Source organism: Cygnus olor, chromosome 21 (genome assembly GCF_009769625.2).
Source record: "Cygnus olor isolate bCygOlo1 chromosome 21, bCygOlo1.pri.v2, whole genome shotgun sequence".
Lineage (NCBI taxonomy): Eukaryota > Metazoa > Chordata > Aves > Anseriformes > Anatidae > Cygnus > Cygnus olor.
This window is the reverse complement of record NC_049189.1, coordinates 6292406-6318068: the sequence shown is the minus strand read 5'-3', so window position 1 is coordinate 6318068 and position 25663 is coordinate 6292406. Positions and strand designations below refer to the sequence as shown.

At 56.3% G+C, this 25663-nt stretch overlaps 2 protein-coding genes across 9 annotated transcripts in view; both read right to left on the bottom strand.

The window, feature by feature from the left end:
• Window positions 1–612: 612 nt before the first annotated feature.
• On the bottom strand, window positions 613–11484 carry TMEM51 (transmembrane protein 51). 5 transcript variants are annotated; one of them, XM_040533531.1, is made up of 3 exons: window positions 11221–11484; window positions 3079–3530; window positions 613–1859 (listed from the first exon to the last, which is right to left on the bottom strand). In XM_040533531.1, exons 2-3 carry the CDS (start codon window positions 3417–3419, stop codon window positions 1436–1438), a joined length of 765 nt encoding a protein of 254 aa, XP_040389465.1. In that variant the 5' UTR covers window positions 3420–3530; window positions 11221–11484; the 3' UTR covers window positions 613–1435. The 5 variants fall into 5 exon arrangements, with proteins under 5 accessions (XP_040389465.1, XP_040389468.1, XP_040389467.1 ...); XM_040533534.1 differs by lacking the exon at window positions 11221–11484 and adding an exon at window positions 6182–6383; XM_040533533.1 differs by lacking the exon at window positions 11221–11484 and adding an exon at window positions 4982–5326.
• Window positions 11485–17545: 6061 nt separating this feature from the next.
• Window positions 17546–25663, bottom strand: part of KAZN (kazrin, periplakin interacting protein) — a 185272-nt gene continuing 177154 nt past the window's right edge. For all 4 annotated transcript variants that reach the window (XM_040533273.1, XM_040533277.1, XM_040533274.1 and 1 more), the window contains 6 exons: window positions 21519–21655; window positions 20479–20649; window positions 19750–19939; window positions 18920–19050; window positions 18774–18824; window positions 17546–18102 (listed from right to left, as the gene is read on the bottom strand). In XM_040533273.1, coding sequence (XP_040389207.1) covers window positions 17935–18102; window positions 18774–18824; window positions 18920–19050; window positions 19750–19939; window positions 20479–20649; window positions 21519–21655 — 848 coding nt within the window. In that variant the 3' untranslated portion in view covers window positions 17546–17934. The remainder of the gene's footprint in view (window positions 18103–18773; window positions 18825–18919; window positions 19051–19749; window positions 19940–20478; window positions 20650–21518; window positions 21656–25663) is intronic.

Below are 25663 nucleotides of genomic sequence, written 5' to 3'. Positions count from 1 at the left end.
TGGGGGAAAGTTAAAACGATCTTCCATTACTCTTTTTCCCTTCGTTTGATTAAGGAAGACCCTTATTATATGATGCTATTCTGCCCATCTGAGATCATGCTGTCCTTTGGGGAACAACCAAGTGAATATCCTGTGATTACATTAATAGAAATAATAAGATGGAATATGAAGCCATAAATCACCAGATATACTGTTATATGGATTTGGACCAGAATCTCTTTCTTGTCTTTGTTTTGGCCATTTGCACTCTTCTCATACCTCTTGCTTACCCTATCACCAAGTCAACCTCCATTGGACAGGTCGTACCTACACCAATATCAGCATCCTCTCAACAAAAACACAGCATGGACATCTGCTACAAACTTGGGAGAGTTTTAGATCTCCATCCACCCCTTCACATTCAAACGAGGTGAGGGAATACGTGGCTGAGAATGCAGGATGCTCATGACGTTGTAGGCCATGGCATTGCTGCAAGCTCAGGAGGTAGCGTAGCTCCAGGATGACAGAGGAGCAGCATCCACCCTAAAACAGTTGCCTGATTTCATACAGCTCTGGCTTACATTCTGTGGGAACAGCCATCTGTGCACAAATGCACACACACACACACACACACCATGTACAAAATATTTATTTAGAAAAGGTCTGCTTGCACAGCACGCTCTACAGTTGTTTTGTACCCAGAAAGTCTTGAACACCTCTTGGCAGAGGTACATTACTGCAGCTCCCAGCCCCCTGCATTTACCAACTGTCCCTTCAATTCCCAACACAACACACAAAGAGAAAACCACCGAGGCAAGAAATACAGTCCTCTCCCACAGGAGCACGGGCACTGATGCCAGTAAGAAACTTCCTACGGGTAAAGCCTTACCTACAAGTCTGACAAGTTTAAGGGCTCATTTCATTCTGTTTTGCACCAGCAAGCACACAACTCTGCATGGGCTTGGGCTGGCCCCATGCCGCTATCCCAACCCCACCGGTGACTGGAGCAGAGAACAGCTATGGCACTGATCTGACACTTTTGCTTGCCTTACTCCGAAAGAAAAGACCAAAAAAAAAAAAAAAAAAGAAAGAACATTTCCTTTTTCCTTTTGGAAAATTCTTGCTAAATAGCAGTTGGGTGGCTTCAAAACCTCTTGTTGGGGCAAGGCACAAAGGAGAAAAATACGTTAGGCTGTCCTTAATTTAAAACAACACAAAACACATATCCAGTCCTTCCGACCTTTGTGTCCCTCACAGCAGCAGACACATCGACATTTCCCTGTGGTATCTGACACAACACCATCCTGGGAAGAGACAGTCCTGTCCGTGCAATGCCGCAGTCTCCATCGACTGCTCCCTCAATATTTCAGCATCCAGGGAGTGCCAAATGCTCCCGCACCCTCTGCCCAAGCCTCTCCAAGTGTTTTCAACCCGCAGAATCACCAAATTCTCCTCTCTATGTCATCTGTTGGCTCTCCAGCGCTTTCTCCTGGATCTCCTCATACTTTGGCGGGGGTGTCAGTGGCTCGATAGTGATGGGGTGGGTGCTGCTCCCGTCGGCGAGGTTGAGACGGATGTCCTTGAGGTGCAGCTTCTCTGACTTGATCCTCCGCACCTTCAGGGGCTTCAGGCGCTTGCTCAGGCGTGAGCTGTGCCGACCAGGAGGCCGCTCTGTGCCGGGCTCCACGCTGGGCTCCGTGCCGGCTGCTCCCTGGGGCTGTGCGCCCTCGTCAAGCCCAGTCAGTGACTCATAGGAGGGCAGTGAGACGCTGAGCCTGTGGCTCCTGTCCGGGTTATGGGGCTCAGAGTAGCCTGCATTCATCACCTCCTCGTAGCTGGGGACGTAGTACCGGGAGGATGTGTCTTCATCCTCTTCTTGGCTGAAGGAGATAAGAAGAGAACATAAGCTGCATGTGGTTTCAGCTTCACGGCGGGTATGGGGCAGAGAGAGGAGATGAAACACAACTAAAAATAAAGGACAGAATATTTGCCCATCCACCTTATATATACCAGCTCATGACAGTTTGAACAGGCTGAAACCTCACCTATGTTCAGACTTTTCACATGTCTTTACTTGATTATCAATTTATTTGCCCACAAAATCTCTTATCTCTCTCAGCAGTTCCCCAAGAAGTTCCCCAAGCAGAACACCAACTTCTCTCCTCACCTCGCCACAAATTACTCAGAACACACTCAGAAGGGACCTCAGCACCCTGCCATGGCACTGGGAAATATGTCTGGTTGGGCATATCACTTCAGTTTCTCTGCTGAGAGGTCCCCACTAAGAAATATGTGCCCATGGGTACCTGCATGCAGTCTGCACAGCTATGCTCCGCGCTGCTTCTGCAATAGGCAGGTGCTTTTAACATCTGGTGGGGTGTCAGAGGTTTCTTAGAGGCTCTGAGCACACAAATTACCTCCCTCTGAAGCCACCCACAGCAGCTCTCACCTGCATCATTCCCCGGGCAGCAGCCACAAGAGGTGCTTTCTCCTGCTGCCTCCTCTCTCTTTTCCTCTCCACCACCCGCTGCCTTTCTCTGGACAGACTCAAGCCCGTGTTGTGGGGACAGAACACGGTCTGCAAGGTGCAGCAGGGATCCCCAGGCAGACAGGAGAGCCCTGCACACTTCCAGCAGGTCCACATTGGGTCCTCAGCTGCTGACTGCACCTCTGCAGCTGAACAACTATGTGGCACCACCAGCCACGCTGACCAAGACAGCATGCCCTAGCCTTCCTGCTCCTCTTCCCCACCCCTCTGTAGCTCCTCGTCCACCTCGCAGCAGCCACCCGTCTCTCCTGCGTTAACCATTAACCGCATCTCCTTGCGCTACCCCAGGCCATACAGCGTGCGGACCAACAAAGCATGAGCTTACATACAAACACTGCCTCCTTTTACCCACAACACCGTAAATACAGCTGGGTTCATTTCGTCCTGAGCTATAAAACAAGCTTGTACCCTAAACCATGAGCCGTGCCCACCTTCATCTGAGCACACACTGCTGTTTGCTCACAACCTCCTGGAAGAGGAAAAAAAAAAAAAAGCCCTTGGTGTCATTTCTACCCTCCATCCCACTCCCTTTTCCCCTTGCAAAGGCTCACCTGTCCTCCTGTTGCGAGGGCTCTGCCGATGCCTGGTGCTGCACCCTGGTTATGTCTTCGCTCCGCCTCTTCTTGTCACGGATGTTCAAGCAGATGGAGAGCAACAGCAGCAGCAACCCTGCCCCGACCAGCACGTACGCCACAGAAAACGTCTTGCTCTTCAAAATGCCCCCGCTGCCACGGTCGGGCTTGCTGCTGTTGCTGGAATGGGTGGTGGGCTTATCGGTGGGGCCGAAGCCGGGGACGAGGTTCCACACGGCCATAATGATGCCCAGGACAAGCATCCCCAGCCCTATAGCTGTCAGTGCATAGTGCGACCCGTTGGCACGGGACTGGGCCATCGCGTCCTGCGCCCGCTGCCCGCGGCAGCCACCTCACAGCACCCGTGGCGGCGCCGGGCGGCCAGGCCGGCTACCATGCGTGCGGTGCCCTCCCGGAGCAGGCAGTGAGACCTGGGGAGAGAAGGAAAGCAGTAGTTACTCAGCTTGCCATGGGACATGATGCAGCTAGCAAGCAAGATAACGTCATTTTTGGACTGCTGATGCTGGCAATCTAATTACACCGCGCCTTGTGGAGAGCGCATAACACAGCCGTTGGCAGCGGGGTCCTTGCTGCCCATTCCCAAGGGGATCTGCAGAGCAGCATCAACCCCAGATGCGGGCTGCTTCCCTCCACGCCACGGCTCAGGTGCACTGTCCTAAAAATCAACTAGTGCCACTGGCTCTTCTTCTTCCCACCCAGCTTTTTTCCCACCTACGCTGCCACCGGCCCCGTGACATTTCACCCAGGTGCGAGTCCTCTGCTGAGCAGCCTCACCGCCTGCATCACGTTCCCACCCCGAGGGTTCCTCTCCAGCCCTATCAAACCCCAGCAGCACGAAGGAAGCCACAAGATGCAACATGTTCCTAAATCTCTAACTTCCTGAAGAACAGGGGAGCCTACCCACCAGGTATGTTCAACTACAGTCTGACCCTTTGCTACCTTCTTAGCCATATTACACACCCACCTTAGGAAAGAACAGAATTAGTAACATTTGCTGGGAACTTAGATTAAACATCCTTTTGAGAGCAACAACCGACCTCTTCACAGCAGCTGCTCCTCCAAAAAAAAACCTTTGTGGCTCGGAGCATTGCTCCTCGCTGCATGGAGAGAGCCTTACCCAAACTGCTGCTGCCAGTATGAACTAACCTGAAACCACTCGGAAAAAAATAAAAAAAATCCCAGGCTCTATTACTTCTCCTTTTTTTCCCCTTGTGAAAGATCGAGAGCGGCTGATTGTGGAGCTGGCTGCCTGCCCTTCAAACCCTCCCTGCACAAGGAAGAGAAAGCAAAAGCAGTGCTCTCCCAGCCAAGGCGACCGTGCAGCTTTTCCTGGCTGCTGCCTGCACAGGCTGAGCCGAAAGCACAGCCTCAGAAAAGCCCACGGCAAAGCCACTGCTCCCTTCTGGGCAGCGTTAACCTGCCCTGGAATAACGCCTGTCGAGTCCCCTGGGTGTATCCAGACAAAGGCACCAGGCTGCAGTTGTGACCCAGCCAACCAAACTCCTGCTACCCGGCCTGGATTGAATTTCTGCATTTTCTCAGCTGCAAACACTGGATGCGCCTGCTTTCCTAAAATAAGCACGCATGACTGCATCTTCTGGCAGCCTGCCTCCTGGACCTCAGCAAGGAGGGATGGCAGCTAGGAGCGTAAACCTGTTACTGAAAACTGTATGCGGGCAGCAAAGCCCCCCCCGATTTCCACACCAATCTTGCAGCTGGTGTGGAACAACATCCTGCTTGTGCCAAAAACCACATGCAAGGGCACAAACAAGCCTGCTGGTTTTCCTTTCCTCCCCAGCCTTGGGTTTGCAAAGGTTGCTTGTGCTAGAAGCCATCCCTCGGACAGGATGCTGCTGCTCACTTTTCCCATGTACAGCCTCGCCCCTCGTCATGGCAGTCCAGGTCAATGGTCCCAGCTTGTTCAGCCCGAGAGCACGCCTCGGTCGCTGGGTCACGGGACAGAGTCGAGCAGCATTCCCAGAAAACAGGCCGACTCCAGCCACTTGCAGGAAAAGGCAGGCACGCAAGCCAGACACGGAAACAGGGAGGGCACAGAGCGAACTTTCCCACCTCACCCCACTTATCTCGAATGCTTTGGAGGCTCCCAAAGAGATCCCACAGCTGATTTCAGCCCCGCACCAGGGCTGTCGGCTTCTGTGCCCCACGTGCCCCCAACCTCCCCCCAAGCATCATTCCCGTCCTAAAAAGTAGCGCTGCAAACATCCTCTACAAAATCCTGACTCATGAGAGCAATTAAAACAAGGAAGTCGATGCTAACAGAGCTGCTTTTTTTTTTTTTTTCACCAGCCACAGCCGCTCCCAGGAGCAGCCTCTGACCTCCTACACAAAGCTGTGGGTTGGCGCCTGCCTTCCCGCGGGTACCCCGCTCTGCCTGCCCTTCCTCGGGGCTTTTCTCAGCCAAGGGGCTCTCCCAGGGGAGCCCAGCACACCGTGGTGGTCCCGACTTTCAGTTCTCCACAAAGGAGCAGTCAGCGCACGCAATGGCTTCACCCACCCCAAGCTCCCTTCCTTCCCACGTCCCAGTCCTTCCTGACAGCCCTAGCTGGAAATCCAGCCAGGGCTGCTTGTCTGAAGACAAGCCTGCAAACATTTCCCATGGTTATGAACTGACAGCACAAACGTGATCTCAAAAACCCACAGCTTTAACTCTGCAGCAGGTATCCAGAGCCACGTGGGATGAAAGTTTCATCTTCAGAAGCTCAGGATGGACAAACATCGCCGGTGCTGGCAGAGGGGCCAGCACCTGCTGTCACAGGGTCCCTTGGCTGTCCCCAGTCCACCTGCAAGCCCAAGCTGCCCTCCCGGTGGGACTGCTGCCAGCATGCTGCCGGTGCCGGGACGGCAGCCCCGCACCTCTCCGCGCCACCATGGGCAGCACCCATGCTGCAGGCGTGCTGTGAACCCACTGACCTCCACAGGCTTGGAAAATCTTGCAACAGGCAAATTGCATCAGATTTCCTAAACCTTCACGCACCCTCTGCTGCATCCGGCCCCATTTCCAGCACACCGGTGCCCCGAGGTGCTGTCAGATGCTGCTCACCCCCTTTATCCAGGCTGCACATGGCTCCAGCCCTCCACGCTCCCAGGGTTTGCTGCAGCCCTCCAAGGCTCGTCGAGTTGGAAAGCTCCTTCCCCCAATCCTCCAACCCTTCCTCCCCAGTGCTGCTGGGGCTCATTCAGCACATTTCTCAACTCCCTCCGTCACTGAAGGCAAAAATGGGACAGCTGCCATCAGTCCAGCAAAGCCTCTTCCAGGAGTTTTTTTCCAGCATGCCACTCAGATGCAAGGCCGAGCAGGACTGGCAGTCCTGGGACTGCTCTCCCATCACACGGCAGCAAGGAAGGGCAGAGGATCCCGACCGCTGCCAGCACCGCCAGAGCTGCCATTTCCTTACTGCTCGCTCGCTTCCAAAGCCACGCTGACAGACTGGAGCATTTTCTTCAGAAAAAGACATGCAAACACACACTGCATCAGCTACACTGACTTCACCATCCCCTCTGGTCTGATCTTTATCAGCACCCTGCTTCTGATTTTGGGTCTTCCCTTCTTAGCTGGATGCTTTGGTTCTTAATACATCGTTAGATACACATACGCCTATACAAAAAAGCTCCCATCTCCACGCTAGCTGGCCAGGCATTTTGCAGACAGACATCGGCCAGCTGAGATCTCACTCACAAACTGCTCCTGGGGTTTTAGGACAGAGAACGCACACCGCACACAGGCCAGCACAGCCGACGTGCTGCTCTGCTAGCATCTGCACGTGCCAGTAACTCAGCGCAGACCTCAGCTCTCGCATCCTGCCAACACACAGCACCGCTCCTCAGCACAGACCTCGGCCGTTTATTTGTCGTGAGTGGCAGAGAAGGAAAGAAACAGCCCACTCACTAGTGGTTTTTATTTAGGGGAATACGAGGTTTCAGAAACAACCACTTTTTCTGCCTCTAACTCTCCATGTACGTGCCCAGCACCGCTGGCCTCCCTCTAGCACCTTGCCCCTCTCCAAGCTCCTCCATCATCGCAGCGCTGAAAAGTTGTATGCAGATCCCTCGCCTGCAGAGAGGGCAAATTAGATTAAACCACAAGGCTTTATGTCTAAGCCGCTCTCTCCATCAAATTATCCCTCCTTCTGGCTTACCAGGGTGCACTGCCATTGCTTGCGTAGCCATAACCCTGGTGCCATGACACCGACGGCTGGAGAAGGCTGCTGCAGCCTCTAGAAGAGCAGAGGAGGCCTCAAGGGGAAGGAAAGCAGAGAGCACGGAGACAGGTACTGCACCTGGAGGCTCCAGGGAAGCAGAAAACTGACCACAAGTCTCTCTGTGGCCGGCATCGTCTCTCCAAGGATGTCCAGAGGAAGACGAGGCAGAGCAGGACACCTGTGATGCGGTGCTCCCAGGGCTGGCAGCAAGAGGAGGGGGAACCCCCGACCCCCGTGGTACCATCAGGCCAGCAAACCTGATAGCTTGCTCTCCCACGCTATCCCTGCTTTGCCTGCTGCCTCCACTCCATTCTTGTGCCAAGCCGTGTGTAACCGGTCCTTACTCACCATCCTGAGGGCACTTCATGCAGCTCCGCTCCCTCCTCGCTCGCCCAGCTTGCTGGCACCGAGGTGACGCACCCCGTGCTGCCCACCGTGCCCCTCCAGGAAAGGGATCCAGCTATCCCCTGCAACCCCTGCCTGCGTCTCCCTGCCACCACGCTGGTGGCACTGGGGCTTCCCTTCCGCCCCAGCTACCTTTGTCCCCATCCCACGCACACCTGCGGTCTTTGTGCTCGCCGCTGTCAATGATTTACACCAGGATCTCCGAATCATTAAACCGGCACGGCGCAGCTGCCGCTCGGCCTCCCTGCTCTGACTTCCCTTAACAAACCTTCAGCAAAAAACAACCACCACGCATCAGCACGTCTTTACAGCAAAGATCGAGCCAGGAGACACCTGATCCTTCTCCGTGCTACGTCCGTGCCCCAGCGCTCCCGATGAAACACCAGCCCAGCGGGGAGGCTCGCGAGGAGGCACGGACACCTCGCTGCTCGTGGGTGTGCAGTGAGCACCCACGCTCCTCCCAGCCCTGCGAGACCTTTGCGTTCCTTGCCTCCCATGACAATGCTTTCCTGCCCAGGCTCCAGGAGCAACACCTCTGTCGTCAGATCACGAGCGATGAGCTGGCAGCTCGGGGAACAGGTCAAACCCCCCCGCGCTGTCACGTAGCGAGCTCGAGCAGTCTGAGCTCCAGGGCTCTTTTGCTCCTCACCTGCCGGGTGAGGTCGGTGCAGGATGCACAGCACGGCCCCTTTGGGGGACAGCCCAGCTCATGCCACACAAGACGATTTTCACCTCAGATGAAAATGAGGTCATTTAGAGCCTGGCATGACACCTCTGGGGCTGCTCCATCAGCAGGCACGGCAGAGGTGCCGGGGACACAGCCTCACCTTCAGCTTCTGCCAAAGAGGAGCTCCCATCCTGCTGGCAGAGCCCCACAGCCCCGGTGTCTCCAAGTCGTTACTGCAATGCTGAAGCACTGAGGCTCAAGTCAGATTTGGAGAAATAAATCTATTATGAAAAACCCCTTAGAACACCGAGCCCACTGTAGGTTAGCTTCCATCTGCTCAGTGCAGCCACGGTTCTCCCTCTTCCCCAGCTGATCTTAGGGCTGGTGGGTCCGCAGCCACCTCTGCCAGCTTTCTTTCCAAGTTGCGGCACCAAGGTCCTCCCAACAGCCAAGGCAGCGCTGGAAATCCCACGGATTTTGCCCAAGCCTTGCGTCGGTGAGCCCTGAGACTCTCGGAGCTGGGGGTAACTCCCTGAGCTCCTCCTTGCATTGCCCCTAGCCCCAGGGAACAGGCAGCCTGGCAGCTCCTCCGGACTGCAGCCTCCCTTCATCTGTGTGTCTGCACACAGCCACCCTTCTCATTACCGATTGCTCCTACTAATTTGAGATCCACGAGCTTGGTCACTAATTTGTGACCCATGAGCTTGGTCACTAATTTGTGTCCCACAAGCTTGGCCTCCACAAAACCCACCTGCAGCGGCAGCACCCTCATGCAGAGCCCTGCATACAGAAGGATTCAAGCCCCAAGCAACACCAAACTCCTTGAAAAGTCACAAAACCAACTGCCTGCGATGCCAAGCCCATGCTGCACAACAGCAACGCCCTCAGAAGAACACCTCCTTGCACAGCGGGTCGGTTTTGGCCCTGATTATCCCCACCCAAATTATCCCTGGTCCACCATCAGGAATATTTCTGTCCAGATCCCCCGTCCCAGCCGGGTAAGCAGGGAGAGAAATAAGCAGAGGTCACCCAGCTGAGCAGGGAGGAGCTGTTGATTTGGCCAACTCCTGTTGGTTTTGGCTAACCTCCAGCCGGTTTTATAGCATCTCACCCAGGAAACGTAAGAACATGGAGGGACAGCGGTGTGCAGACTACTCGGGCATGCCCCCATTTTGCTGCTTGTGCTCCCTGCCAGGAGTGCCCAGCGTTGTGCGCTGGCTAATTGCTCTTTGCATTTCTTCCAGGCACTTCAAGAGTTGTTTTACATCCACTCCTTTCCTTAATGCACCCTTCTGCAGCCCACCCGGCAAGCCGCGCTCCCCCCAAGGAGAGCTCCAAGCCCCAGCGCCGCCACAAGCCAGGGAAAAGTGGGTGAGGAGCTAAACACTGCTGGAGAGAGGAGCTGGAGGAAAACCAGCCACAATCTGACTACAAATTACCATCGAGCCACTTGCAGAGCAAGTCAAGTTCCAGACACTTCCCATACATGGAGGCTGGGATAATTATTTCAAGACTTGGCCTTCGGCAGTAAATCACTGGGGTTTTGGTTCTGGGCTCCCTGGCTCAGTTAAATCCACCTGTGCTTGCTGCAGAAAGGCTTGGGACAAACAAACCAGCCTGGGAAACTCCCCGTGCTTCGACTCGCTATTTTCCCTGGTTTATTTCCGATCGTACTTTGCACCTTTGTTTTTTTGAAATTTCCCAATTCTGATATTTCTTGCCACTGAGAAAGGAATTAAAAGCCTTCCTGTGGATTCCGGTGACCTGCCTCATCTCAATAAACTCTCCTCTTGAGCCTGGCAGAGCTTTCAGGCACTACCCCCCCCGCCCTTGAGATATCCTGCCCGGCCCAAGCCAACTCCTCCACCTCCTTCAACGTCGCCACTGTGGCCAGCAGAAGCCACCCCCGCTGTTACCAGCCCCTCTCCCGTGCTGGCAGTGCATCGGGGCTGTGAGTCCCTGCCAGGGATTCTGCACCATCCCTCGGCATCACTGGTGCCCCTATACTGTCGTCAACGTTCTTTATCTCCCTGGGCCCCGACAGCACCACGAAACTTTGAAAGCAGCCTTCTCCTAGGGGTGAGTTGCACAAATAACACCCGCTGCGATTTACAGGAACAGCCAGCTCCCACCGCACCCCACTCCCACCCCGGCATCGCATTTTCTTGCGTTGTTTCTCTCCCCACACCTCACATCCCCGCCGAGGGGCAGCTCCGGAGCCGCATGCTGTGCTGGGAGCTGCCCTTGCCGGGCTCACTCTGGGAGCACTGCCAAACCCAGCGCTCCTCGGGGGAAGCAGCCAAGCACGGTTTTGCAGTCAGAGCCGGGAGGAGGGAGGGTGGCAGCGCCTGGCTTGGAGAAGGGGCAAGCTGGGGGGGTGTTGGCCAGACCCCTCCTGGGACTGCAGCACGAAGCGGGGGCACCATCGGGGAGCTGGGGGCTGCAGGACAGGAACTGGCGGCTGCTGAGGCAGCAGCGAGGAAGGGGCTGCAGGAAGAAGGAAGCGAGCAGAAGAAACAAAAGAGGCACGCGGGGAGCCCACATGAGATGACCGGAAAGGACGGACATGGCGATTTTTGGGGCTGAGCGAAACAGCGCGGCGCAGCACAGAGCACCGGTGTTCGGCGAGCAGGGGACGGGGGTTTTGAGACAGGTGAAAGTTTGCCAGGGATTCCTGCTGCTGCGCACCGGCCGCAAAATTCACCCGGGGTTTTCAACCACTTCGGCTGAGCCCCGAAAGCCGATCGATTACTCCTAAAAACGAGATCAGGAAGCACTTGCGGTGCTGTTGGGGAGGCAGGCACCTACCTGGGCTGCTGGTGGAGGCTTCCAGCTGGCGCAGGGCAGGGCCCCATCCAGCCCTCGCCTCCCCGAGCTCCCCGCAGAGGTCGGCTCCAGCCGGGCTGGGAGACCCCCGTGCCGTGGAGCCGAGCTCCGCCGAGCATCCCCTGCCGTCAGCTGTCCCGGAGGAGGCACGGCTGGCCGCCCAGCCCTCCCTCCCCAGGCACTTCCCTTCCCTTGGCTTTCCACCCCCGTGTAATTACGCACAGTTCAAATCAAAGGCATCGCATCCACTTCCGAGTGGTTGCGACGGCAAAGGGCTGGGCTCGCTGGCCCCACACCCACTCACTCCTTGCCTCCATGGGGGGGGGGGGGGGGGGGGGGGGTTCCCTTTCTGCCAGGACACCCAAGCCTCAGCGTCCTCCCTCCATGCCTCCAGCCCCCCAAGCGCTCCCCATCTTTCCAGAAAATTGCTCAGAATTGGCTCAGAAAATTGAGCACCGCTCGGTGCCCATCGCCCTCGCGCCCGACCTGCCCGGCAGCTCTGCCCGCAATGCTGGGTGTAACGCGGGGCCTGGGACGGCTCGGTTTTAAGTCAATAGGGGCAGGCACGCACTGTGACTGTACGTGACACACAGAAACACGCCAAGCCAGGCCAGGAGGACAAAAGCACACCAGGAAAGCTGCCAGCCCCCGAGGAACACCCAGCACTGGACCTGTGGGGGTCCGGATGCGACCCTCCCCTTCCCACCCAAGGATTCGGCACAACCCACGCTTGGGAGATGGCCGCAGGTTTGCTGGAGCTTTCTCAAGCTCCAAGACAATCATTTTTGGAAGAATTGTGGTGATACAAACAATGGAAACCCCACTGGCCAGTGCTCAGTTCCCAGGACTGACGTCCTCCAGCAAAGGGCTCGTGAGACACGGTTCCACCGCCACGTTTCGCCCTGCAGGACTCAGCCCCAAAAGCACCGGCGGGGTTGGCACGGGGCTTGGCCTTGCACCATCCCCTCAACCCCCCCAGAGGGCCAGCCTTTCCCCTTCCCTTCCCTTAGGACGGTCGCCCCGAGCTGTGTGGGGTGACGAGGTGCCCACGGCCACCACTGGACCACCCCCAACCCCCCTGTCCCTCTGCCCTCTCCCCCTGCTTTGAGGGCACTTCCCCGTGGGGGGCTTCACCTTCCTGACCCACACCAGAGCTCCCCCGGGACCCAAAGGTCTCAGCCTGGCACGGGCTTAGCTGGGGTTCATCCAACCACTGTCCCCCAACCCCGCCACCATCCTCGTGGCACCCGGGACAGGCATGACCGAAACCCGTCTCGCTCCCAACACACCACCAAGCACCCCACTTCCATTTGGGACGCCCCTCAGGGTGTTCCCCCCCCCCCCCCCAAGTGGCAGAGCAGCTCTTTATGCCCACCCACCGTGGCTTTCCCCATCCCTGAGCCACGAAGTCCTCACAAACACGGGAGCTGCCACAATTCACCACCACACATGCACCAGCCCTGCTGCGTGATCTGGGGGAGCTGTGGAAACCCCCTCGCCCCGTCCCCATTTCCCTGTACCCCCCCGCCAGCCACGTGCAGGGGATTTTCCACTGACTCACCCACCCCGCTCCTCCTCAGGGCACACGCCAGCGCTGCCCTTCCCCGTGCCTGATAGCGTCTCGCCCTAATCAGAGCCGCCGAACCGTGCTACAACGACACGCAACGACATGGGCAGGTGTATTTTTTTTTCCCCCCCTTGTACTGCTCATTTTGCATTTTAGGGCTTGGCCACCCAGCGAGGCAAATTCCCACCTCTCCGAGTATCCCCAGCCGCACCAACCTACCGTCTCAGAGCAACTCCAGCCGCTCGAGCAGGGAGTTGTCTTCTCCGCAGGGAAACTGCGAGAAAGTGAAGAAAAAATGAACTTTACCCGTTGGCACTGCTGCCACTGATCCTGCGCAGGGAGCGGTGCTTCCACGGCACGGGGTCACCGAGCACCGCTCCATCGCCACGTCGGCCCCCGAGCACCGCCGGCTGCTGGGTTAAATCCTGCCATCCTGCAGTGGGTCCCCGGGGAGTGCAACCGGAGATGGCAGAGTCCTAAATGGGCTCCTTGTGCTCTTGCTCGCCCTCTCCGCAAAGCTGAACAGGGGCCAGAAATGGACTTTTTCGTGGCAGCAGGACAAGGGCGTCGTTACAGGGGGATTTAAAGTGCAGGCTCCTGCAAAGCCGGTTCCCACCCCCTGAAATACCAGCACTGGATTCCCCTGCCTCTTTCTGCTTAGGGGATGCTGCTTTGCACCCCTGCAAAGCCCAGGCCAGAGCCTGGCAGCATCACGGGCTGCAGGAAACCTTTCCATTAGGATCCAGCCATGGAGCTCCGCCAGAGCCGCCTGTGGTGGCCCCTGCCATGCCCACAGTTGGGGGGCTCTGCTCCGAGCCCAACCGCGATCCCGGTTACCCCAAGGGCAGCTCCTGGGGCTGAGGGCAATGCTCGGCTTCCTCCCTCCAGCTCTCCAGTCCTAAAAATCCCTCTGCAGCCCCTTCCATTAATGGGGCCGTTGCCCCCTTGAAGAAGAGAGGGCCGCCGGCTGCTTCCAGCTGGGCAGGTGAATCCTGGCACATGCCCTACAGAGCTCCCAGCACCAAGCACTGGTCCATACTGGTATTTCCCTTCTCTATGCCCTGCCTTCTGTGCCCCGATGTCGGGAGCACCTGCTAAGGCCACGCTTTGTTTCTACGACGCTGCTGCTGTTGGCAGCTCTGCACGCAGCAGGGCTTGCTGAAAGCCTGAGTTTGCAGTCACCAAAATGGGTAAAGTCCTCTGAATTTGGAGCAGCTGAAGGGCCAGGGAGCGCAGAGACAGGACCGGGGGGGAGAGCCGAGGCTGCAGGCTGGGCTCCTGCTTTGCGTGTTCAAAAGGAAGGAAAAGCAGCAGCCCTGAGCTGGGAAAACGAGACATTTCCACACCCTCCTGCTGCTGCAGGAATGATGGGAGAGCGCAGGTGCTGAACCTGGGCATCTGCAGGTTGCATCGTCCTGGGGAGCAGAGGAACCGGCTCCGCTCCCCCCGTCCCTCCAGCACTTTGGTGCCCAGGGGATCCCTGGGGCTGCTGCTGGATCCTGGGGACACGCTGCAGGTCCGACCGGTCCATCCGCCGCGTGAGGGCACCTTCTGCTTCAAGCACGCACAAGCCTGGAAGGTGGAAAAGAAAATAAAGGCACCGACCTGCCGCCGATCCCAGTCCCTCTCCGCAGGGAGAAGCCTTCCCTTGCTGCTGCTGCCACGCACTGCAGGGGGGCGAATAACTTTATTTTTCTCTGGGCTTGTGAGTCCTGGCTGGGGAAGGGAGTTGCTTTATGAGCGCCTCAGAAAGATGACACCCAGAGCACAGCGAGGCTGGGAGAGAAGCGCTGCGGTGCTAAAAGCAGAGCAAAAGTTTACAAATTCAGACATGTTCCTGCATCAGAGAGCCTAAATAAACCCCAGCAGCCTCAGAGGCAGCACCTGGGGAGTTGCCACCAGCAGTGTCCCCATCACCCACAGCCCGTGACCATCCCAAAAACTGCCTCTGCTCCTTGCTGCTTGCAGCAGCTTGTGCCCTTCAGCACACAGGACGAGGCACGGGGAGGTGTGGAGCTGCAGGGAACCGGGGCTAGGGCAGGAAACCTGCCCAGCTCTCACCTCCGCGTCCTGGCTGGAAACTCTCTGACCTGCTTCTTATCTACAGCTCTGCACAGAGCTGGGCAAACACAGCCTGAGTTCACGGCACCAGGCAGAAACGGCACCAGCATTGCTGGCTCACACACCCCTATAAAGCAGCGGTGCCTGGCGATGTCCTGCGTCCTCAGGGGATTTCTGATTTTCGGCCTTTTCAAGCCCCGGGGTGTAGGGCAGCGAGGGGCCACGGCCGGATTTTGGTGGGGATTTGGTGCGTGGCTCCCACGACGCAGGGACGCGGCGGCAGGGCGCTGGGCTGCAGCTCGGGGCTGCTCACACGATGGCAGCAGCGCAGCAGGAACGCGGTGAGGCTGCAGCAAAATGCAGCAGGGAAAGAAAGCCTCCCGCAGCCCTCAGCGCCTGTCCTCCCCAAAGCAGGGAAAACGCAGGTTTGGGTTTTTCCAGCACAGCCTTACCCTTTAGGTCACATTTTCCAAGTCAGCTTCCTGGTCTGACAAGCCCCCCAAAATCCCCAGACCCCCAAAATCCTGGGAGCAACAGGGACGTGGGCACGCTGCCGCTGACCGCAGGCACTGCAGGCTTTTAGGGCCGTGGCTTGACTTTGGCCTTACTGCCGTGCTGCAGGTTAAGGACATCAACAAATATTTGAGGGAAACAGCTTTATGTGTGGCAGCCTTGGCCACAGTCTGCACTAGGCTTATCTCCTCACAGGTACACCTCAATAATGGGTTTTATTCCCATTAACGCCCTATTACCATGTTAGTTAACGGAGCTGGAGAGCCAGCTGGCATCGAATGCCTTTTTATTTTTTTTTCCCCTTCTTTCAATTGCTTGAAACACCCTTCAGGCTGTGGCTGGGAGCTGGCACAAGCCACCAAAGCCAGGGACCAAGCCACAAAAAAGCTTTTTTATGTCCCAGCAGTTCTCTTGCCGTTCTGATGCTTTCCATCCTCCAGCCCCAAAAGCCAGCAGGCACCCAACGCTAGCAGAATATGGGGAAATACCTGGTCCCAACTTCGCCCTTCATTTGCACAACCCGACCCCAAATCCCTCCAGATTTGGGGCGGAAAACAACCATAAGACAATGCGTTTTGCTCCCGTTTGGCATCGAGGCCAAATCCAAAGAGAGATGGGGACGACATCATGGCTGGGGTGCGCTGGGGTGCCCCGGGGTGCAGGACACCCCCACCCCAAAACTGCTGGGATCCCCCCCAGCCCAGTTCTCACCAATTCTGCCCCCACCCTCCCACGACCCATTCGCCCCCCCCACCCCCCATATCAGCCCCCAATCTCCACCTGGCACAGGCAGGTCAGCAAGGAATTACACCACAGGGAGCTCCTCCATACTTTAAAATAAGCTTTATTTAGATTTTTTATAATTTTTTTTATTTTTTTTTATATTTGCATCCATGCCTTCAAGGATCCTCCCCCACTCACGGGGGGAAAAAGTTAAATCTAATGTTACCCATAATCCATATGCTATTTCTCAAAGTTCTCTTTTAAATAAATCATCCTCTTAGTCATTTTTTTATTTTTTTTTAGAATTATTCCTAATTTACAAAAAAAAAAAAAGCTGAAATGCAAAGGAAACTACTTGATAACAAGGAGATTGCTCGTCTGTTTTGTTGGTTGAGAGTTTAAATTAGAAAAATGCAAAGAGAAGGAAAAGAAACAAACAAAACAACAACAAAAAAGACAAATGTATAAAAAATGCTTTTCTGCAGAGACAGAGGCCACCGGGCCCACCCCCAGCACCGCCACGGCCCCCCCGCATCATCACGTTAGAGGGAATACAGAGCACGAGGGCAGCTGCAGCTCCTGGGATTTAAGACAAAATATCCCCCTTCGAAACAGGGCGTGCGTTATCGGCATTAAGAAAAATAATACACTATCGTAGCGTTATTAAATAATCTTCATACATTTTTTAAGAGCTTCAAATTATATCGTAAGCGTTAAAGCATAAGGTACTTGTCGTAAGCAGAGCGCGGCGCGTGTTAGTGGTGGTTGGGGGGGGGAAACGGCTGCCGGCAGGGTGATTTTGGGGCGTTTTGAGCAGATTTCGGAGCGTGAGCTCCGCGGCCGTACCCAGTGCCCCGGCGACAATAATGCCCCAAAAACCAGTGCTGCCCCGCGATGCCGCCTGCCCCCGGCTCCGAGCTTGCGCCGCTTCCCCCCAGTTTTAGTTCCAGCAAAGGGCGAGCACCCCAAATCTGGGAAAAACAAAGCAGGGAAAAGCTTTATTTCCCAGAAAACGTTGAGGTTGCTTTTTTTTGTGTTTTTTTTTTTGTGGTTTTTTTTTCCAAGGCGTTAAGTGCTCTCGCAGCCGGGACGAGGATGCTCGCGGCCATCCGACCGCGCTGGTCCCCGGTCCCCATCCACATCCTCCCGCCCGCGGGCAGCGCCCCAGGACAGTACAGTACAAAGAGCCCCCTCCTCCTCCCCCAGCCCTCCCCACCAACATGGAAAAATATAAAACCCCCCCCAAAATTTCTGCAATAATTTAGTTAGAATAGCTCCTCTCTGGGTTTGTGCAAATAAATTAAAACAACACAAGGAAAGGGAAAACACTTATTCCAGACCGGCAGGCGTTACGACGAGCCCGGGTGCTGCCTCCTCGGATTTTGGCCAGGGGGACGTCACGGCGAACGTGATTCTGGTGGCTTTTTGTTTTTTTTTTTTTCTTCCTTTCTTTTTTAAGGTCTCTTAAGACGGCAGGGTCCCCCTCTCCAAGGCGGGTTCCAGAGGCTCCGGAAAACAGCGGTTTCGGACAAGAGACGTCACAAGCACAAAGTGCACGAGATTCCCGTTATTTACAGACACGCAGCAGTCCTTCAAGTTTCAAGTTTCATCAAAAGAAGGAGGGGAGAACAAAAAAAAAAGAAAAAATAATAAAAATCCCAAAACGACAAAAACCGAAGCGACGGACAAAGAAGGAAGAGTTACTGGAATGCAAAAATAAAATAATAATAATAAAAAAAAAGGAATAAAAGGGTGTGGAGGGAACGAAATTACAACACGACAGCAGGGGTATGCACACGCAGGGTGGGGGGGATGTACAGCGGCGCTCGGGGTCACCAGTCCGCATCCTCCTCGATGTAGTAGTCGGGGGCCGTGCCGTCGAAGAGCCCGGGGTCGAGGGACTTGCGCTGCTTGCCCCGGGCAAACACCCGCGAGATGGAGCCGAAGCCCATTTTCTCCTTCTTCTTTTTCCGTTTTTGGTCCTCCAGGTCTTCCAGAGACTGCAAAGGGAACAGGGCGCGGGGAAACGGGCGGTGAGCTACGGGAAGGCAGCGCTGAGCTGGGCTCTTTTTGGGGTTTTGCTTCTGAGTTAGGCGCTGATCCCCCTGCCCGTGGCAAATATGAGTCTCTTTGGGCTTAAAGCAAGCTTTGGAGGTGCCAGCACCTCCCTGCCCGGGCTGAGTAGTCCTGATCCCCAGAACGGTGCTGGTCCCAAGTAATAACGAGGTGCAGACCCAAAGAAGAGTTCCTGAAATGCTGCATCTGAAGTCACGGGGAAATCTTGCTGCCCCTTGCCCCATGTTACCGGGAATTTGGCTTTTAAAGCAATCATTGCTACACAGGGATGGCCACAGCAAGGCTCTGCTTACATCTCTTGCATGAGTACCCCAGCTTTGGGGGGCAAAATAAATAACGTAATGCGACCTAGGCTGTGCCCTACTGAAATTGAGGCTGTGCTGGGCTCAGAACACAGCCAGCACCTTAGCTGGATTTGGGGACAAATCATTGCAGTCTGGGACAGCCCAGACTTAAAATTCCCAACAGGTTTTTTTATTTTTATTTTTTAAAACCCGAAGCGTGCGGTCTGAAATTGCTGCCTCCAAGCACCCCCCCAACCACTCCCCAGTGAAGGGCTCTGGGGTTTTTTGGCACAGGGGGTTTGGTGCCCTACCTGTACAATGGGGTTGTGCAAGTTCTTCTGTACCGGTCCGGGGCTGTCCCCCTGCAGCAGGAGGGGACAGAGGGCATTGAAACAGCGGGAACGCAGCACGGGGACCCCACAAGGACACCCCCCCCCAATGCCCCCCCCAGACTTACATTGCAGAGCGAGTGTGTCCGATGCCGGGGTGAGTTGATGTCACTCGGCGTGGACGAGCGGTCCCCTTCTGCCGCCGACGCGTCGGAGATGATGGACGGCTGCCGGGAGTGGCAGGGGCTCACCCGGACCGCTGCGAGACAGGGGAGGCAGCAGGGGGTCAGCAGCATCCCCCCAGGAGGGAGGCAGAGCTCAGGCACAGACCTGCGTCTGTGCAACCTCTAACTCCCCGTGCAAAAGCCGAGACCTCACGCGAACGCTGTCCCCCCGTGCAAAACTCCAGCACCACCTGTGCTAAAGCTCAGATCCCATTCAAAACCCCAGCACCACCCCAGCAAAACCCCAGCTTGCCGTGCAAAACCTAAACCCAGGCACAACCCAAGCAGTCCCTGTGCAAAAACCCAGATCCTATTCAAAACCCCAGCACGCCCCGCTAAAAACCCCAACCTGCTGTACGAAACTTAAACCCGTGCAAAACCCAGGTACCCTGCATGCAAAAACCCAGACGCTACTCAAAACCCCAGCATCCCCCATGCAAAACCCCGGCGTGCTGTGTAAAACCCAAACCTGTGCAAAACCCTAAACCTGTGCAAAACCCTAAACCTGTGCAAAACCCTAAACCTCTGCAAAACCCAAGTACCAACCATGCAAGACCCAGCCCGCTCTGCCAAACTTTGGATGCGACTGACAATACTCATCTGGCGAGCAGATTTCCACCCTAACCAAGGCAGCCACGGCCGTGCAGGGCTCAGCAAGCTCAGCAGCTCCCGCTGCGGATTTCACCCCAGGACCCCCCCCCCAGGATTTGAGTGCCCAGGTCTCGGGGTCTCACCTTGCCGGTCGGCCGAGTGCTGGGGGTGCGAGTGGTAGAGGGTCTGCTGGCTCTGCCGGATGGCGGCCGTCAGCGGCAGGTCGGCCTGCAGCACCCACTCCTGGTTGCCGTTCAGCACCGTCTCGCCCGGCATGGCCAAGGAGTGGCGCTTGGGGACGTCCTTGGTCAGCGTGGCCAGGGACTGCTTGGCCTGGGGAGGACACGGCAGGGGGGGGCAGAAAAATAGAGACGTCTCCTGGAGCTGCAGGAGCAGCAGCAACGCGTGGCGCAAAACCCACCCTGCCCTTTGCAGGTGAACGGCCAAATCCCTGCAGCAAGGACACCCAGCTCTTTTCCATCCATGTTTTTTCTTTTCCTGCTAGTATTGCCACAACACAGTGATCGTAGTCAATGCTATGTGCAGGTGTCACGGCGCTGGGGCCAACATTTATCCCCGATACTCACGGTGGTATATAATACACCCCCTGTGATACTGCAACAAAAGCTTCGATGCAGCATCGCGGCTCAAACGCAGCGCAGCAGCACTGCTGCAAACACCCCAGTGCAATACTGCAACGAACACGGAACCTCATCAAAACTCCCCGGGGTCTCCAAGCCCTCGAGCTGCTGAGCTGAGAGCCCGCAGCAGTGCACAGGGCTGACCCTCGGCCGCTCGGATGCTTCTGCAGCTCGAGCCCGCGGCCACGCCAGGGCATGGGCGGGTGATGTGGGAGCAGGGGCTGAGCTCACCATGGCCAGCTCGGCCTCCAGCTCCTTCATGCGGTTGTCTTTCAGGTCGAGCTGGGAGCGCAGGGCGCTGGCGTGGTCCGTCGCCTCCTTGGCTTGCCGCCGCAGCTCCCACTTCTCCCTCTCCAGCAGGTCTTTCTCCTTCGCCAGGGCTTTCACTGCATCCTCGCTCTCCTACAGCGAGCCGGGGAAGCCGTCGGGATGGGGGGAACGGCCAAAAGACACCCCCCAGCTCTCCCCCACAGGCACTGGCAACCCCGTGCCCCGAAATGAGATGCCCGCTCCCCAAAACAGGGTGCCTGCACTGTGCCCGAAAGCTGAAGACTTACGCCAGCACCTCGACCCAACTACTTGCTTCTCCTGCAGTGCCCCTTCGCGTTGGAAATTGCAAGGGATTTCTTATAGAAGGGGAAAAATGTCCCTCAGGCTCTCCCCGGCCTACCCCAAGCTGGCTGCAAGTGCTGCTCCTTAAGCACCAGCCTTCAAAAATAGCAAATTTCTCCCCTTGCATGGAAAAAAGCCCAGAATAGCCGCCTGAGCTGGTTTCCCACGCTCGCTCGCACTGGTGGACGGCTCCACGCAGGCAAACCATGAGCACAACAGGAAACTGTGCCTACACCCCCCGGCTTTCTGTCCATAAAACATCCAGAAAAATGCTATTTATAATCAAGCAACATGCTATGGTTTGTGCGGTTGACAAGCTCCTAACCTTATGGGCCCCACGTAAAGCATGTCCTCGGAAACGAGCTACCTTAGGGTTTCAGCCAGCAAAAAAAGACTGGATAAAAGCAAAACCCTCCCCAAAAAAGCCCCACCTGAGCTTTGAAAACCAGCTCAGCTAATTACAATCTCTGGCCTGATTCGTTTATCATTGCTAAGTGATAAATCCTCCTCCCTTTCTTCACCATTCCCCTGCTGCAGGGTCTGAACTGCAGCAGGGGAGTTGCTCGCCGTTTGCAAGGGGTTAAGCCCCATTTTGCTGCTTTTTTCCCCCAGTGCAATAAAAGAAAACCCGAAGGCCTCACGCCAGCGCCCAGCCTCACTTTCCGGTGCTGCTCGTAGTTGCGGATGAAGTCGCGGAGCTGCTCCTCGCGGCTCTCCAGCGTGGCGTAGAGCTGCTGCATCTGGCTCACCAGGTCCGTCTTCTCGGCTTTCAAGCGCTTGCGGTCAGCTTTCATGGCTGGGGGGAGAGAGCACTGGGGTTAAAACAGGCACCGGGCTCCCCCTCCAGCACCTTCGTTTCACAAGGACCCAGCAGCGAAGCCCCCAGCTCCCTCCCCACGTCTCAGGGGACCCCCCGCCCCACCAAAAACCAGCACGGGGAGCAGTGCTGCCTGCTCGGGGCTTCACACCCAGCAGCAGCAAGACCCAAAGCTCCCAAAGCAGAGATTTTTGGAGGACACCGTGCAACCCGAGGACTGGTGGTGGGTCCATCCCTGGCAGCCTGCTCTGCATGGGATGTGCCGAGCAGAGCGAATCCTTCACACTCTGCCCCTACCATCTCCTCTGACCCCCAAAACGGAGTCATTTTGAGCAGCGGTGCTCATCGCCAGCTTTGCAGCCACGGTAAATTCATGCTAATGCCCAGGTCTGACGTTGCAACATTTAGGAGCCTGAGGACAGCAGTAAACTCCAGCTCTGCTTGAGAACCGCTTCCCAAAGTGCTTAAAAACTGCTGTGGCTGTGATTATTTTGGTGCTCCGTCCTTGTAGCACGTGCTCCAAACCATGCCCCAAAAGCATCACGGGGCACCCATGAAAAAAAGAGATTTGGGAGCAAAACCGGTGCTGCAGTGTCAGGGTTTAGCCCAGAAAAACACTTTTCCTGGCTAAATAAACCCAGGCGGCTGAATTTAGCAGCGAGGATTAAGATTTTTCCCCATTTCTGTCTATTTTGATGGGTAAACTCTCACCGGGCACATTTCTACGAGGAGCAAGCAAACACGAGGGGAAACCATCAAATGCCTCGGGGGGAGCTGCGGGTGCCCATCGTGCCCGGTGCCTCCAGCCTGCACCTTGGCACCACGGCAGAAACCCAGGTTCCTGCTGCAGACCCAGCCCTCCCCACCCCAACGGCAGGCAGCTGAGCAATCGGGCTGCAAGACCGAGTGAAAAGCAACAAAAAAAAGGCTCCGCGTGCCTTTTGGCCCTGAGAAAGCAGGAAGTTATTAAACACCCTTTGACCCTGCAGCGGTCATCGCCCTCGCTGCTTCACAAGCAGGCGAACTCCGCAAGGTGTCCCTTTGTAGAAAAAAAATCTGAACCCAAACAAACACAGAAGCCACCCGAAAACCTGCCAGAGGCTGCACAGGCACACGTGAAATGCCAGCAAAATCCCTTCCGGACGCCTTTGTAAGGAGGTGCTGCTTCCCCTTGTTTGCCAGCAGCCAAGGCTGCTGCAATCGCACTGCAGCCCCATCCCCATGCGCGGGTTTTTCTTGATTTACCTGACCCCACGAGCAGCATTTTCACCCCTGTTCTGCCCCAGAGCATCCTCCCCTTCCCGTAATTAGCCGCTTCATCTCGGGATGCTAGCTGGCTCTACACCATCCATTTCTTCCCAAATGCAGCCGGAGCTGGGGACGCTGCACCTTCCCAAATCCGGGCTTCAGCAGGAGCCACCTCTTCTCTCCAAGCTGCGCCGTGTCCTCCCTATGTCCCCACGTCCCCCTGGGTCCCCCCGTCCATGGGGCTGTGTTTCACGGTGCTGCCAGACACGGAGCAGCCCCTTTGCCGGGCTGGTTTCCCCGTCAGCACAACTGTTCGTGGTTCCTCGGCGTGGCACGAGGCTGTTCGCTACGAGAAAAATATGAAGACTCCCCAGAGCAGGGCTGGCTTCTTCCCCAGGCAGGAGAATTCCCTCCAGCATCCCCCTCCAGCCTAAGAGAATTCCTCCGAGCAGCTTCGCTCAAATATTTGAGGGCTCAAAACTTCACAGGAAGGGGAAGTTCCCCCAAAACCAGGCAGGCGAGAGAAGGGGCTGGCGAGACGCCCGCAGACCGAACCCCTCCGGTTTCGAGCCCTTCACCACCCCGCCACACACATCCGTACATATTTCATTTTCTCAAGGAAAACGAGAGGCTCTTAGAAAAGCTGAATTCAGATTTGCACTCTCTGAAGCTGAAGGTGACAAAAGGCTCCCACCAAACTTAATTAAAGAGCCGGTACCCCACAGCACACAGCCTGCTTCCATTAGTGGAAGCATTCAGAGTCCTTAAAGATTTATGGGAAACTCTTCCACTCCTGCACCACCACCAGCAAAACCAAGAAAACTACAAAAAAAAAACATTCAGAAGTATTATGAGGAGACAAGTACTCGGTCTCTCAAGGTCTGATATCCGCTGAGCAGAGCTAACCTGAAGCCCCGTGGATGCTCGCCGTGGGTGTCCTGCTGCTCCTGCCCTGCCCCTCCAAAAGCAATGGGGAAAAAGAGGTGGAAAAGGTTTCTGGTCGAACACCTCTCTGCTGGGGTCAGCCAAGCTGCACCGGCACAGCGAGTGGGCCCAAGGAGAGTTCCACATCCGTTTCAGTTCGTATTTGAGAGATTTGCTAAAATAAACTCTCTTATTTTCCACTCACATTAGCACTACTCGCCCTCCTCCAGAGCCAATGAGCTCCTAAGCTTAAAAAAAGATTTATCGGGCGTTTGAGAACTTCATTCCCAACCCGTCTGATAGGAAATTAATCCAAAGAGGCAGAAGAAAAATAGAAAGTTATGCAAAAGCGAGCCGGGCTGCCAGCAGCTCCGTACCTCCTCGGCAAACGAGCCCCGGTAATTATGCAGGGCGGCCCCAGGGGGATCGGTCGGGCTCTCACAGCACGTCCCCTGTCCGTGCAGGCATCGCATTTTCGGACAGAGCCCATCCAACCGAAAATGCCACCCCCGTCACCCTCTGAGTGCAGCTTGGTGCCCGTAGCTCGTCCCTCCGATGCCCAACCTGCACGGCACGGCACGGCCAAAATTGCCGCGGCCGCAACGGTGCCGCCACCCCTGGGCCACTTTCTGGCCTCTTTGGGATGGAAATTAGCCAACGGGTGCTAAAAAGAGACATTTCCCCTCCAAAAACGATGGTTTTTAATAACTAGTGTCTTCCCTTTCAACATTAAAATTCTAATCTTGGGTGAAGAGATGACGAGCCATGGCACCACCTAGCCCAGGTTCGCTTGGAGAGCCTTCGGATGGTAATTTGGGTTTGGTACCTCGGGAACGTGGTAACGGAGGAAAAAATGGCCAGCTCTGCACAGGAGGGACAAGCAACACCGTCCCGTCACGTTAACTTTCACTTAATTTCTCCTGTTTCCCCATCCCGACCATGAAATTCAATGTTGTCACCGTGACCAAGCCATAAAATCAGGCAACCCCGCACAGGGCTGGCAGCGCCGCCCCTCGCTCCGGAATGAAATTCGGGCTCGCAGCACCTCCGGGTGCCCCGTCTCCCATTTCTTTGCTACCTCCCCAAAGGAGCACACGGAAGGGTTTTGCAGCAGCTCTGTGCCACCGGGGGACAGAGCTCGGAGCCACCGGCAGGGGATGGAGGCCACCAGGCTGCGAACCCCCCGTGGAGGGGACGTTGTGCCGGATTTGTGCTGGTTCACGCTCCCGGAGGAGGAGAGGAGGACGTGACGAAGCACAAGAGGATTTCATTTTGGACATTAGAGAGAAAAAAAAGGTGCAAGCGATGGAATTAGCCCAGAGGAAGGAGCAATAAAACAAAACCCCGGTCCGAGCTGCTCCAGCACATCCTGTGCCACGTCAGATCCAACCCGTCCTGCGCCGGGGCGCTATAAATATAGATCTGCTCCCCGCAGGAAGGGCTCGGTGGTGGGGGGGACGCGTTTCAGCACCAAGGCGGCTTCATCCAGTCCTCTCCACGGCGAAACCAAACCCTTGCGGAGACGCCGGGGCGCTGCAGGGGCTGCCGCAGAGGCTGGAGCCTCCCCTTCCCTCCTGCCGCCTGCCCGGCACTTCCCGGCGCGTCGCCAGCCACCGGCACGGATTTCCCTATCGCTTCCCCAGCGCTTCCCCGCTAGCGACGCGGCCGCCCGGGAGGATGCTGCGGCCCCAGAGGCCTGGCCTCCGCCTGGATCCTGAGCCATGGAGAAGCCCGGCCAGGTTTGCAGCAGCTCCTGAACCTGCAACCATCGGTTCCCCAGTTGGCAACGCCGGCGGATGTGTTTTTTCACGGTTT

What these genes read in the sequence shown, in the direction of transcription:
- TMEM51 (XM_040533531.1), bottom strand. Translation starts at nt 3,419, where the DNA reads ATGGCCCAGTCCCGTGCCAACGGGTCGCACTATGCACTGACAGCTATA. An exon ending in CCCTCGCAACAGGAGGACAG is followed by an intron (nt 1,860 to 3,078) that starts GTGAGCCTTTGC and finishes TATCTCCTTCAG; the next exon opens with CCAAGAAGAGGATGAAGACA.